Source organism: Schistocerca americana, chromosome 6, assembly GCF_021461395.2.
Source record: "Schistocerca americana isolate TAMUIC-IGC-003095 chromosome 6, iqSchAmer2.1, whole genome shotgun sequence".
Lineage (NCBI taxonomy): Eukaryota > Metazoa > Arthropoda > Insecta > Orthoptera > Acrididae > Schistocerca > Schistocerca americana.
The window spans coordinates 524,758,654-524,773,644 of NC_060124.1; the positions used below are offsets into that span (position 1 = coordinate 524,758,654).

At 42.2% G+C, this 14,991-nt stretch overlaps 2 protein-coding genes across 2 annotated transcripts in view; one reads left to right on the forward strand and one right to left on the reverse strand.

The window, feature by feature from the left end:
- The window catches only part of LOC124620263 (non-classical arabinogalactan protein 31-like), a 31,705-nt gene extending 18,353 nt beyond the window's left edge, over nt 1–13,352 (reverse strand). The window contains exon 1 of the mRNA XM_047146930.1: nt 13,334–13,352. Coding sequence (XP_047002886.1) covers nt 13,334–13,352 — 19 coding nt within the window. The remainder of the gene's footprint in view (nt 1–13,333) is intronic.
- A 145-nt stretch (nt 13,353–13,497) lies between these two features.
- The window catches only part of LOC124620264 (hornerin-like), a 163,724-nt gene continuing 162,230 nt past the window's right edge, over nt 13,498–14,991 (forward strand). Inside the window, exons 1-2 of the mRNA XM_047146931.1 lie at nt 13,498–13,773; nt 13,939–14,157. Of these exons, the coding sequence (XP_047002887.1) occupies nt 13,498–13,773; nt 13,939–14,157 (495 nt within the window). The remainder of the gene's footprint in view (nt 13,774–13,938; nt 14,158–14,991) is intronic.

Below are 14,991 nucleotides of genomic sequence, written 5' to 3' on the forward strand. Positions count from 1 at the left end.
TCTGGGATCCGAGCTGTTCCCCAGCCATAGCTGGACTTCCAGTTAAACTCGGTAAGAATGGAGGCGTCCTGCATCAGTAGCGGGTGGTAAACGAGTGAGTATGACAGCATTGTTTGCCTGACCCACAAGTACATTAAAACATTTAAATCGAATGGCGTTTATCAGGACACTGTACTTTTGCAACGGTATCGGGAGAGAAACCGGGATCGTTGAATATCTGTGGAATATTGTGGAGTTGAGGATACCGGTTGAATAGTAGCAGCTTTTCTTTCCCAAAGAAGGCTGAAGTGCTGTCGCAACTACTTACTGCATGAAGAAACAGGTTTTAACATTTTCTTAAATGTTCGGATAATAAGTTGCCGTCTCTTCATCTAAGAATAGATCATAAATGCAGCTAGCCGCTATCTCTGTGTAATGTCTGTATAGACGTGTATCTGTTGCCTTTAAGATCCCTTCACCTTCACTCACAAATCTGTACAGTAAAGTAAGGGCCTCCCATTTATTGGCTGATCCGTGATAAGACAGGCGAAAGGTTAGACTAATGGAGGATTATTAGTATTCACTATTTTCATTCGCTCTCTCTCTCTCCTTTATCTATGTACAGTTTTTTTAATATAATACTTCATTACGTGAAATCAGCCAAATAGAATCTTTGGTGGAGTCCTTCGTCTTGGTAATCAGCGGCTGGCTTGCTGTAAGAGATCTTACATTTATTATTACTGTTGAACACTGCATTCAGTCGGGAGAATCAATCGTTTGGACAATTTGTTCCTTTTACGAAAGATTGCGAATCCCAGATGTGTACGAAGCCTTTTTGGACGATTTAACACACTCAGTGATTGCAGGCTCTCTTCGACACAACTGAAACTTTCCCACTAATTACAGGGCCAACGTGATCATCAAATGATGCAGAAAAAACTCATTCGTTGATTCACTCCAGAACAAAAAGTCACAAACCTTATTTATGAAGGAAATTGTGTATTAAATCCATCTCAATTACATGTCCAGATCTCCGGTGATTCCACGCCTTAATTATTTTCCGTTTACAATCTCTTTATCTTCAAACAAACCGCTAGCGGCACAAATGTTAATTGGCTCGCTTTAGCGAGAAGAAAAGCAGAATATGAATCATTCAGAAACACGTCAATCTCTCAACAGATACTCCAGAAGCTGTCCTAGTTACCCCTCTAACAACCACGGAGCATGCATATATGCATCTGTTATTTCAGAGAATACACGCACTAGAAAATACTTTGGCGTCGTCGAGCTGTCGCCGCATATATTGAGAGAAAATCAGATCAGATAACTTTTCCAAAGTGAATGAATGTGGATGGTTTGATTGAAAATGATTAATTGGTGCGTGGTAGAGGGTATTTTCTGTGGGGACATTACAAGTTTTGAATTCTTGCATTCATGAAAGAGTGAAAAGTTACGTATGTCTTCAGAACTGTAACACCTTCTTCTGATGGTACCTTTATCTTCCTTCATTAGGATTATGTCTGTGTCGACTGTAGCAAGAACGATAAGTAGCACAAGATGATCTACATCTTCATCCACTACAGACACTTGTTGGTAAAATTTTGAGGCATTTATTGCTTTTAAACAATTTCAACACATGCATCTACATCTTCATCCGCAATCCTGGTTTCGATACCAAAACTGTTTAGTTTTTGCACAAGCTGTTTAATAAACATCTCCTTATTGCTGAGGTTACTAGGAAAGGCAGACTGCGATGAAACACACAATGTCTCGTCATTAAGGAAAATATCTCGTGTGGTCCGCTTCATTGTTCACCATTGGCGTTCGATAGCTCTTGTGTTTAGAGAGCTTTCTGAATATCCATCAAATACAACAGCATCATCTTTATAATGTCTCTGAATATAGGCTATTAAGGTTTTATAAACGTCACCAAAAGTTCGTCTCGGGCCACACGACTTTGTTGATAAGAAACCCTCCATCAGTAACAAAAAACTTATTCGTTATTGTCAATATTACTTTCAGATAATTGACAAAAAAGCTTGTACAGCGACAACTTCTTGTTTTCCTCATCAATACACTACTGTCAGAAAGACATTAGTGCACTCCATAATTAGTATGTAAGGCAATCCTTTAAATCATCAGGTAAATGAAACGTGCACAGTATTCTACATCTTCATGATTACTCTGCAATTCACATTTAAGTGCTTGGCAGAGGGTTCATCGAACCACAATCATACTACCTCACTACCATTCCACTCCCGAACAGCGCGCGGGAAAAACGAACACCTAATCCTTTCTGTTCGAGATCTGATTTCTCTTATTTTATTTTGATGATCATTCCTACCTGTGTAGGTTGGACTCAACGAAATATTTTCGCATTCGGAAGAGAAAGTTGGTGACTGAAATTTCGTAAATAGATCTCGCCGCGACGAAAAACGTCTTTGCTTTAATGACTTCCATCCCAACTCGCGTATCATGTCTGCCACTCTCTCTACCCTATTACGTGATAATACAAAACGAGCTGTCCATTTTTGCACCCTTTCGATGTCCTCCGTCAATCCCACCTGGTAAGGATCCCACACCGCGCAGCAATATTCTAACAGAGGACGAACGGTTGTAGTGTAAGCTGTCTCTTTAGTGGACTTGTTGCATCTTCTAAGTGTCCTGCCAATGAAACGCAACCTTTGGCTCGCCTTCCCCACAATATTATCTATGTGGTCTTTCCAACTGAAGTTGTTCGTAATTTTAACACCCAGGTACTTAGTTGAATTGACAGCCTTGAGAATTTCACTATTTATCGAGTAATCGAATTCCAATGGATTTCTTTTGGAACTCATGTGGATCACCTCACACTTTTCGTTATTTAGCGTCAACTGCCACCTGCCACACCATACAGCAGTCTTTTTTAAATCGCTTTGCAACTGATACTGGTCTTTGGATGACCTTAATAGACGGTAAATTACAGCATCATCTGCGAACAACCTAAGAGAACTGCTCAGATTGTCACCTAGGTTATTTGTATAGATCAGGAACAGAAGAGGTCCCAGGACGCTTCCCTGGGGGACACCTGATATCACTTCAGTTTTACTCGATGATTTGCCGTCTATTACTACGAAATGTGACCTTCCTGACAGGAAATCACGAATCCAGTCGCGCAACTGAGACGATACCCCATAGGCCCGCAGCTTGATCAGAAGTCGCTTGTGAGGAACGGTGTCAAAAGCTTTCCGGAAATCTAGAAATACGGAATCAACTTGAGATCCCCTGTCGATAGCGTCCATTACTTCATGCGAATAAAGAGCTAGCTGCATTGCACAAGAGATGTTTTCTGAAACCATGCTGATTGTGTATCATTAGATGGTTCCCTTCGAGGTGATTTATAATGTTTGAATACAGTATATGCTCCAAAACCCTACTGCAAACCGACGTCAATGACATAGGTCTGTAGTTTGATGGATTACTCCTACTACCCTTCTTAAACACTGGTGCGACCTGCGCAATTTTTCCAATCTGTAGGTACAGATCTCTAGGTGAGCGAGCGGTTGTATATGATTGCTAAGTAGGGAGCCATTGTCAGCGTAATCTGAAAGGAACCTAATCGCTATACAATCTGGACCTGAAGACTTGGTCGTATCACGCGATTTGAGTTGCTTCGCAACCCCTAAGGTATCTACTTCTAAGAAACTCGTGCTAGCAGCTGTTCGTGTTTCAAATTCTGGAATATTCCATTCGTCTTCCCTGGTGAAGAAATTTCGGAATACTGCGTTCAATAACTCCGCTTTAGCGGCACAGTCGTCGGTAACAGTACCATCGGCACTGCACAGCGAAGGTATTGAGTGCGTCTTGCCGCTTGTGTACTTTACATACGACCAGAGTTTCTTCGGATTTTCTACCAAATTTCGAGACAATGTTTCGTTGTAAAACTTATTAAAGGCATTTCTGAAATAAGTTATATCTACTTTAGTTACATTTTTCAACCCTAACAGGTGACTTGAGTATTGAAACAACACCGCTTCTAACCCACTCTGCATTGTTGCCAGATGTATTAAAGAAGGCTATGATGACGTCATCCAAGATGGCGGCGTTTAGACTTCGCAACAACGCATGAAATCATCAAAGATGGCGGATTTTGGCGGGAAGTTTGAATTTTGGCGGGAAGGAGGTCAATTGTGCTACCTCCACTAACCTAACCCCTCTGCCCCCCCCCCCACCATCGGAAGAAATGGCGGGAAGTTCAAATTCCAATATAATGCAACACACCTAGGAAAACGGCAGGAAAATTGCACTGGTCTTTATTATTTAACCAGTTTCCAAGATGTGTGTTTGACACTGAGTTTGGCCTCCAGCTGATTTAGTTCATATCTTCGCCACCAGATAGTGCCACAATGACATCATCCAAGATGGCGACCGTGACGTCAGTCAAGATGGCTGCACCCAGTGTATCCACCACATGGTGTAAGATTGTACACTTGGCCTACCTCCACAGACCTAACCCCCTCCCCAATTAAAATCGCTCCAAGTTCAAATTCCAGCATGATAATGGCGGAAAACCGGATTTGACTTTATTATTATTTCTTTCCTTTGTCAGACGTTATGTCTGGTTAAAAATGGAAAGTGACGTGGACCTTGATAAAGTGTGACTTCCTTCTAACTGTACGGTATATGTTACATTGCATTTAGGAACTTTTGGGTGATTGAGCATGTATCAATAATTACAGATTTCTGTAGTTGTGTGTATATATATATATATATATGTGTGTGTGTGTGTTTGGATGTAGCTGTATTGCGTTGATGTACTGGTGGATATTGTGTGGTATGACTCCTGTAGTTGATAGTATAATTGGTATAATGTCAACTTTATCCTGATGCCACATGCCCTTGACTTTCTCAGCCAGTTGATGTATTTTTCAATTTTTTTCTCCTGTTTTATTCTATATATTTGTTGTATTGGGTATGGATATTTCGATTAGTTGTGTTAATTTCATCTTTTTATTGGTGAGTATGATGTCAGGTTTGTTATGTGGTGATGTTTTAACTGTTATAATGGTTCTGTTCCAGTATAATTTGTATTCATCATTCTCCAGTACATTTTGTGGTGCATACATGTGGGAACGTGTTTTTTTATTAGTTTATGATGTACGGTGAGTTGTTGTTGTTGTATTATTTTTGCTACCGTGTCATGTCTTCTGGGGTATTCTGTATTTGCTAGTATTGTACATGTGATGTGATCTACTGTTTCTATTTGTTGTTGCAAAGTCAGCATTTATCTGTTGTGGTATTGGGATCTTCAATAATATACTTGCTGTAATATCTGGTGTTTATTGTTTGATCCTGTATTGGAATCATGAATCCTTCTGTCTCACTGTATATATTGCCTTTTCTTAGCCATGTGTTGGATGTGTCTTGATCGATGTGTGGCTGTGTTAGATAATACGGGTGCTTGCCATGTAGTGTTTTCTTTTTCCAATTTAGTTTCTTCATATCTGTTGATGTTATGTGATCTAAAGGGTTGTAGAAGTGGTTATGAAATTGCAGTGGTGTAGCCGATCTATTTATATGAATGACTGCTTTGTGTATTTTGCTAGTTTCTGCTCGTTCTATAAAGAATTTTCTTAAATTGTCTACCTGTCCATAATGTAGGTTTTTTTATGTCGATAAATCCCCTTCCTCCTTCCTTTCTGCTTAATGTGAGTCTTTCTGTTGCTGAATGTATGTGATGTATTCTATATTTGTGGCATTGTGATTGTGTAAGTGTATTGAGTGCTTCTAGGTCTGTGTTACTCCATTTCACTACTCCAAATGAGTAGGTCAATATTGGTATAGCATAAGTATTTATAGCTTTTGTCTTGTTTCTTGCTGTCAATTCTGTTTTCAGTATTTTTGTTAGTCTTTGTCTATGTTTTTCTTTTAGTTCTTCTTTAATATTATCTATTCCTATTTTTGTCTGTATCCTAGATATTTATAGGCATCTGTTTTTTCCATCGCTTCTATGCAGTTGCTGTGGTTATCCAGTATGTAATCTTCTTTTTTAGTGTGTTTTCCCTTGACTATGCTATTTTTCTTAAATTTGTCTGTTACAAAAGCCATATTTATATCATTGCTGAATACTTCTGTTATCTTTAGTAATTGGTTGAGTTGTTGGTTTGTTGCTGCCAGTAGTTTTAGATCATCCATGTATAGCAAATGTGTCATTCTGTGTGGATATGTTCCAGTAATATTGTATCCATAATTTGTATTGTTTAGCATGTTGGAGAGTGGGTTCAGAGCAAGGCATAACCAGAAAGGACTTAATGAATCTCCTTGGTATATTCCACGCTTAATCTGTATTGGCTGTGATGTGATATTATTTAAATTTGTTTGGATATTAAGTGTGGTTTTCCAGTTGTTCAGTACTATGTTTAGGAATTGTATCAATTTAGGATCTACTTTGAATATTTCCAATATTTGGAGTAACCTTGAGTGGGGTACACTATAAAAAGCTTTTTGGTAATCAATGTATGCGTAGTGTAGCGACCTTTGTTTAGTTTTAGCTTGATATGTCACCTCTGCATCTATTATCAGTTGCTCTTTACATCCTCGTGCTCCTTTGCAACAGCCTTTTTGTTCTTCATTTATAATTTTGTTCTGTGTTGTATGTATCATTAATTTCTGTGTAATGACTGAAGTTAATATTTTGTACATTGTTGGTAGGCATGTTATGTGGCGATATTTCGCTGGGTTTGCTGTGTCTGCTTGATCTTTAGGTTTCAGATAAGTTATTCCATGTGTAAGTGTATCAGGGAATGTGTATGGGTCTGCAATGTAACTGTTAAATAATTTAGTTAGATGTGAATGTGTTGAGGTGTTCCCCTATACCCTCACTCTAACTGCGGTCCGGCGAAGACGCTGCAGAATTCCGTTCCACAAAAGCAGAACCTGCTTTCTCCTTAGCGATTCTAACGGACCCTACATCACGTTTGACTCAAGCTTCACCGCGCTTCGCTACATACCATCCCAAACGCATCTAGCAACTTTCTCTCTCTCTCATACTCAACTCACATTGCTATCTAAAATAATAACCATGTCTAACTCTACTAAATGGTATGTGGTTATTATTATTATTATTTAAAGAATATTATGTGTTCGCCACGAGGTCCGGACTGCAACGATCTTAGTTCATATTCCCGCCAGCAGATAGTGCCAGCCTTAGGTCAGAACATGACGCATGTACCGTTATTCAAGATGCCTGCACCCACTGTGTCCACCACGAACTCCAGCGCTCAAGTGGCTTAGTTCATATTGTGACCACCAAAGGACGCTACCGTGATATCTCGTGATGACACATGATCTCTCTCTCTCTCTCTCTCTCTCTCTCTCTCTCTCTCTCTCTCTCTCTCTCTCTCTCGGACGCATGAGCGCGTTATAACCAGACACGCGCCGTGCCGCCAGCACACGGGCGTCCGACAGCTTACGTCGCACACCTTTGGACACCACCTCCATACACACACTGGACATACTCTTCTGCAAATATGCTAACACCTACATTGTGCATCTAACCTATCAATTACCTAACTACTTAATTGCATTTCAATTTTAAAAATGTTAAACAATTTAATTTGCAAATTCATTTAGGTATGAAAAGTGTCCAACTATCTAGTTTCAAATACTTTCCAAGGTCCAGGCCGCCAACTCTTCCTAGGGATGGGTGGTAAAACGACTCAGCACACACTATGCTGATGGAGAGAGGAAGGAGTGTGCTTTATTTGCTAGCAATTTATTTATGGATTGAGTGTATGTAGCACAGAACACACACACTCAGACAAAATGACACATTGCACTGCCTACAGATATGTGAACCACTCATAAACAATGCAGAGAATTTACGTCCAGACAGCCAAACAACTCTTAAATTGTCAAAATAATAATCCATGTAAAAGACTCTGCTTGCTAAATGTCAACTGTCGAAATCATACACCAGCCTTTATTTAAACAATTCGAGGCAGCACCACCACCAAGTGTATTCGCCACTAAGTCCATTGTCCAACTGACTTAGCTCATATCGATGCCACTAGAGGACGCTGTAGTGACGCAAGTACTGTAATCTAAGATGACACAACCTACTGTGTTCACCACGAGCTCCAGACCCCAACTGTCTTAGTACATTTCCTCGCCGTCAGACGATGCCACAGTGACAGCAGCTGACGACGGAAGTACAGTTATCCATGATGGCGGCAAGCTATGTTCTCCTCGAGGATTAAAACACTGTCGTCTGTTCTGTGACGTAAACCAAGATCGTGAGGGAAAACTACTCAGCCTGCTCTGGGCTGCTGGGGGGAGTAAGAGTAGTTCACTCTATTTAGTTTCAAATATTTTCTCTAGCGATCGAATATATTTATCACAGTGACATAAAAACACTCGGCATGTTATGCTTGGGGTCACAATACACAGTCTGCAGACACGCAAACAACTCGTGATTTTCCGAAATAATTTCAGTACAGACCTACAAACTGCTCCTAAATAATACAGCACATAGATGTGTAGAACACGCTAAGTACTCGTAAACTATCCAAACAGCACATATCATGGCCTACAGACCTGCTCCCGAAATAATGCAATCAACGCGCTCAAGCACAATCCACAGCAGCCCGGCCGTGGTGGGCTCGCGGTTCTAGGCGCGCAGTCCGGAACCGTGCGACTGCTACGGTCGCAGGTTCGAATCCTGCCTCGGGCATGGATGTGTGTGATGTCCTTAGGTTAGTTAGGTTTAAGTAGTTCTAAGTTCTAGGGGACTTCTGACCACAGCAGTTGAGTCCCATAGTGCTCAGAGCCATTTGAAAACAATCCACAGCCCCCCTATCCATTACAGTACACAGGAGGCAGCAATAAGGGACGCATCCCTCAGATGTCCAACCGCGCACAGCCCCTGCTTGGATTCCACAAGCATGAGGTGGCGGCACCACCATTCATACGTAACACCTCAGAAATTCCTATCCAAATAAGTGTTCACCTACACACAAGTGCTGACGTGATCAGGCTGGAGCGCAACCGCGAGCTGCAGCCGAACGCAAGCCAAAGTTGTGTGTAGGTGCCGTTAATGACGGGGCTTTTATTTGCACAGCGCGCACTCAAAGCAGGTACGCGCGCGTCCGGTGTTCCCCTATACTCTCACTCTAACTGCGGTCCGGCGAAAACGCTGCAGAATTCGGTTCCACAAAAGCAGAACCGGCTTCCTCCTTAGCGATTCTAACGGACCCTACATCACATTTGACTGAAGCTTCATCGCGCTTCGCTACATACCATCGCAAACGCATCTAGCAACTTTGTCTCTCATACTCAACTCACGCTATCTAAGATAATAACCATGTCTCATTTTACTAAATTCCATAGAGCCCCAGAAATAGTTAACGCTCGCGTTCTTACTGTCTCTGCTTGTATGTGCCAAAATTCCTGTCCTAACAGAATCTGTTTACCGAAATATCGCCTAATCCAGTCTTCCTCCCAGACATAGCGTGATAGCCTTCCTGCTCTCAACATATGCAAATGTTCTCACTGCTCCTACGAGGTGCATTCAAGTTCTAAGGCCTCCGATTTTTTTTCTCCGGACTGGAAAGAGATAGAAACATGCGCATTGTTTTAAAATGAGGCCGCGTTCATTATCAATATGTCCCAGAGATGGCAGCACCGTATGGCAGATGGAATTTTACCGCCAGCGGCGAGAATGAGAACAGTTTTAAATACTTAAAATGGCGACGTTTTCCTTACTTGAACAGCGTGCAATCATTCGTTTTCTGAATTTGCATGGTGTGAAACCAATTGAAAGTCATCGACAGTTGAAGGAGACATGTGGTGATGGAGTTATGGATGTGTCGAAAGTGCGTTCATGGGTGCGACAGTTTAATGAAGGCAGAACATCGTGTGACAACAAACCGAAACAACCTCGGGCTCGCGCAAGCCGGTCTGACGACATGATCGAGAAAGTGGAGAGAATTGTTTTGGGGGATCGCCGAATGACTGTTGAACAGATCGCCTCCAGAGTTGGCATTTCTGTGGGTTCTGTGCACACAATCCTGCATGACGACCTGAAAATGCGAAGTGTCATCCAGGTGAGTGCCACGAATGCTGATGGATGACCACATGGCTGCCCGTGTGGCATGTTGCCAAGCAATGTTGACACACAATGACAGCATGAATGGGCTTTCTTTTTGTCGGTTGTGACAATGGATGAGACGTGGATGCCATTTTTCAATCCAGAAACAAAGCGCCAGTCAACTCAATGGAAGCACACAGATTCACCGCCACCAAAAAAATTTCGGGTAACCGCCAGTGCTGAAAAAATGGTGTCCATGTTCTGGGACAACGAGGCCGTAATCCTTACCCATTGCGTTCCAAAGGGCACTACGGTAACAGGTCCATCCTACGAAAATGTTTTGAAGAACAAATTCGTTCCTGCACTGCAACAAAAACGTCCAGGAAGGGCTGCGCGTGTGCTGTTTCACCGAGACAACGCACCCGCACATCCAGCTAACGTTACGCAAGTTTCTTCGTGATAACAACTTTGAAGTGATTCCTCATGCTCCCTACTCACCTGACCTGGATCCTAGTGACCTTTGGCTTTTTCCAACAATGAAAGACACTCTCCGTGGCCGCACATTCACCAGCCGTGCTGCTATTGCCTCAGCGATTTTCCAGTGGTCAAAACAGACTCCTAAAGAAGCCTTCGCCGCTGCCATGGAATCATGGCGTCAGCGTTGTGAAAAATGTGTATATCTGCAGGGCGATTACGTCGAGAAGTAACGCCAGTTTCATCGATTTCGGGTGAGTAGTTAATTAGAAAAAAAATCGGAGACCTTAGAACTTGAATGCACCTCGTATATCCCACCACAATCAATCGAGCATTTTCTTTCTTTGGCTTTCTGCCGCTATTTTGCAAAGATCGCTAAATTGCACCGACAGTTCCCTCAATGTCTACAAACCCAACCTGTTCTTCTTTCTACGGACGTTACACTCAGTGGTAGTAAAGTATTTTACACTGATCATTTTGCACAGGCAACTAAACACCACGAGGCGTGCATATACGCAGACATACAGAAAGCAGATCAAACGCTCTCCGAATGTGGAGGTGACTCGATACAGTCGAGTGCAGCGCTATATTACACATCCTGATCAATGCATTTGGTGTAGGTGGTGGCAGCTGTACTACACTTACAATCAATTTTAGAACGCAGAACGAGATGATATGTCATGATCGCATGGATAGATCTGGCTTAAAATCGATAGAATTGCGAAAAATGACTAGGGAATAGGTATAAATTGACGGAATATAGACCAAAAAGCAATGAAATTGCGGAAGTACTTTGCTATCTTCAGATTCGCGTCGAACAATTTGTACATGGGTCCAACTATGCTGCAACAGGAGGAATCCGAGGAAACGTGGACATCGAAACGAAGGGAATAAGGGAGGCAGTGAATTTTTTCCGATTGAGGTTTGATTATACTATTGAGGCACAAGTGATTCCCGATGCAGTCACGTGACATAGCCTGCGTTCTACTCTTATACAGCTACGTGTTCCGCATGTGTTTTAATGTATTGTCTACTTGTGATCGTTAATGGTAAACCTGTCGGTCATCAGAGGACTTCCATCTCATGTGTGACGAAACTTGACACACTCCTCTAAAGCTGTAGCAGGAAGGGGGTTCAATTACCATCTGAAAACGTTCGTTCTTAATAATAAACGGATTACTTACCGTTCTATGATAAAATGTTGTGTGTTGCAGAAGAAAATGAGCGCTACTGCCAGTTTTTCAGCTAGACGGATGGGTTTCTTGAACAGGCTGCATTTTTTTTTCTGTAAGGCGCAAAATATGAGCACCCTAATGTTCAAGAAAGTCTGGGCTTGGTGTCGTCCTTTACATGGTGCCTGTTACTCGAAATGTTACTATCTTCACTATCAAGTGCCGCAAATATCCCATTGAGCTTCTTATTTTTCACGAAGCGGAGGAGCAACCATGATATACAGTGTGTTCGAAAACATTTTCATTATGTTTTAGTAAAATTTTGGCAGAGTATGTGGTAACGAATTTATACTATACTTTTTAAATCGCTGTAACTCTACTTTATAAATTTTAAGTGACTTTACTTGCCTACTTCATAAATCACCATTACGGGAAACTGGTGGATAGTTAGAAAATTTTCGAACTCAGCAACTCTCAACGGTTTCCGAGAAAACTTATTCCTGTTTACAGACTTGAAATCATAGTCGTGCCCTACCCAACTTGTTATTATGAATCAAAGCAGTGAGGGTAAGTTGAACGGTTCCCTTTTCAGAGTTGTGAAAGACCCAGTGAAAAATCACGTAGAAATGTTTCAACTTAATTAAATCTGCAGAATCTCAACGCAAAGTCCTTGTTCGCTGCGTTGTCCCCAGTTCGACTGGACTCGTCGTGTGCAAGGAACCATGCACCATACAGACCCCTAAAGGCAAGCACATGAACTGGAAATTTGCTACTGGCGCCAAGGTGAACTTTGTTCCAATACGTAACTTAAAATTTTACCGTGAAGAAGATAGTCTTGTGAAACTGAATGAAACTGTCTAAAACTCGCTGTATACTATTATGGATGAATGTTACACACACATAACAATTTCGCTTGGGATTTGTGGTAAAGACATTATGTAACACACTACAAAATATGTATGGTATTTCAGGAAATCCTTGAGGATCTCTCCACTACGAATTATCGGGAAAAAAGTACATATAATGTAACATCTGTGCAGTCTTCATCTCTGCATACTACAATATAGTCTAGATCCTCCACTAAAATTCTTACCCTCCCTCCCCTTTCCCTCCCATTTTTCTTGCTTTATCCTTAAATCATGCTACTGTTTTTTTTTAATTCCAAGAGCTGGTACTTCTCAGTCTAGTATATGGCCTTCGATTGGTTTGTTTCAGAGCTCTGTGACCGGTTTTCAGGCGGTCTTTTCAGATGTGATGAGGAATACGGAACAAGTAACTGGAGAACAAATGGAGCAGGAAGCGGAAGCAGCGGTGCTGTCAGAGCAGGAAGGGGAGGAGGCGCCAGCTGGAGGATCCAGAGACAGTGGAGCACCAGAAGGTGAAGGTCTTCCCTTAACTGTACCTTCTACGATAGCCCTTTCAAAGGATTCAGTTTCTGGGAAATCTGCATTCGCATCGACACACACAGAAGAAAGACATTTTCTATTCGCTTCGAAAGAGGCTCAAGAAAATGTCCCTGTAACGGAGAGCACTTATACAGGTTCAGCAACAGAAACCGCCACAGAACTGATACCGACCCCTGGTGCTATTGACTTTAATCTGCAAACTGTACACTTCAGCAGTGAAGACAAAATTTGCTTACTCAGGATGATTGGAGACATGGCTTCTTCCCCACAGCCAGAATCGCCAGTGCCATCAGAAATCCCAATACCTGTTTCCGGAGGTGAACAGCAGACGAGCGCCAAACCATGGAGAAATCCGGAGTTCGCTGTCGTAGCGTCCACGTCATCCGCACATACCGCACAGATGGGATCAGTAGCATCTATAGGATATGAATCATTGCCACAAGTGGAAGCTCAAACTATTCCTTTGCCAGCACATCCACCCCATTCAGAGGCGTCTAGAATGATGGGAACTGAAGCTATCAGTGAAACTATGCTGACCCAGTCCCTGCCACGTTATTCCTCACCGCCACTCCAGGTCAAATTGAGTTCCGTTGCCTCTGGATCTGGCCATCAACAATTTCATCAAGCTACTGGTTCCCAGACAGGGTTTCGACCCATGTCGTATGATTCATCTACTGTAAGAGGTATACCTCACATACCATTACAGCGACCTGGAACACTATCGCATGCTGCTCCACATAGTTCTACATCGACACAGCAGCTTCCTGTCATAAAACATTCCTCAAAAAGACACTGGAAACATTCCTCAAAAAGACACTGGAAACGTTCGTTACATTGGCAGGAAGAACGCAGTAGAAGCCAGGCATCCTCTGGGTCCTCTGGGTCGAGAGAGACATTATCGTCAGATACATATGAGCAGCTCACTCCAGCCTCTTCCAGCCCATTCATTCCAACTGTGGAGACGTCCACTACGTACCAGGGTCCGGGCCAATATCTGCAGAATGTGCCACGAGACCTAAGGTCTTCACAGCAAATGTCTGCTGCGCCTGCAGTGCCAGTGGTAAGTTTTGTATTCAAACATTTTTCCATTTTTCGAAAGACTTTGTTGAATCCTTGTTATATGAGAGTGTACTGAAAAGTAATGCCTCAAAACTTTTATGTGAAAACTCTTGATGCTTTTTTAAATAAAGCAAACTTCCTCTTACTAGATTGTGTGTGTGTGTGTGTGTGTGTGTGTGTGTGTGTGTGTGTGTGTGTGTGTGTGTGTGTGTGTGTGTGTGTGTGTGTGTGTGTGTGTTTCATTCTTCGTGCCTGTTTATTTATTTCTCGACATAGCCACACTGGCGAAGAACAGATTTCTTCCAAGAAGACACCACTCTGTTGATACCACCGCTGTAGTGTGTAGAATGTTTGACGCTATCGATGTACACACAACCTTGTTCATCCTTGCACTGCTTCACCACTACCAAAGTGAAGGTCTCGAAAGCGTTAAAGTTCCGAAAACAGATTGTAGTCGGATGGTGCAAGTGAGGACTGTGTGGATTTTGATAGATGACCATGAAGGAAAGGTGTCGGATTGTTACAGATATTGCAGTGCTCGTGTGTCATGCTGAAGGGGAGCGTGCTCCACGAGCAGACAGAAGTTTCCCACGGTTATAAACTCGTCTGCAGCACGTTGTTCTTCTTCAGACACCGACGTAGTTAGGTTAAACACCCTCCCATGATACACACAACTATTCAGAGCACTCAGGTGGCTTAGAGCTGCAAATTGAGTTAGTATAGTGGGAGAGTCGACTGAGTAATACGTGTGACAGGTAATATCTCTATCGATTTCGAGAACTGAATAAAATACCAGGTGATCAAAAAGTAAGTAGAATTTGAAAACTTAATAAAC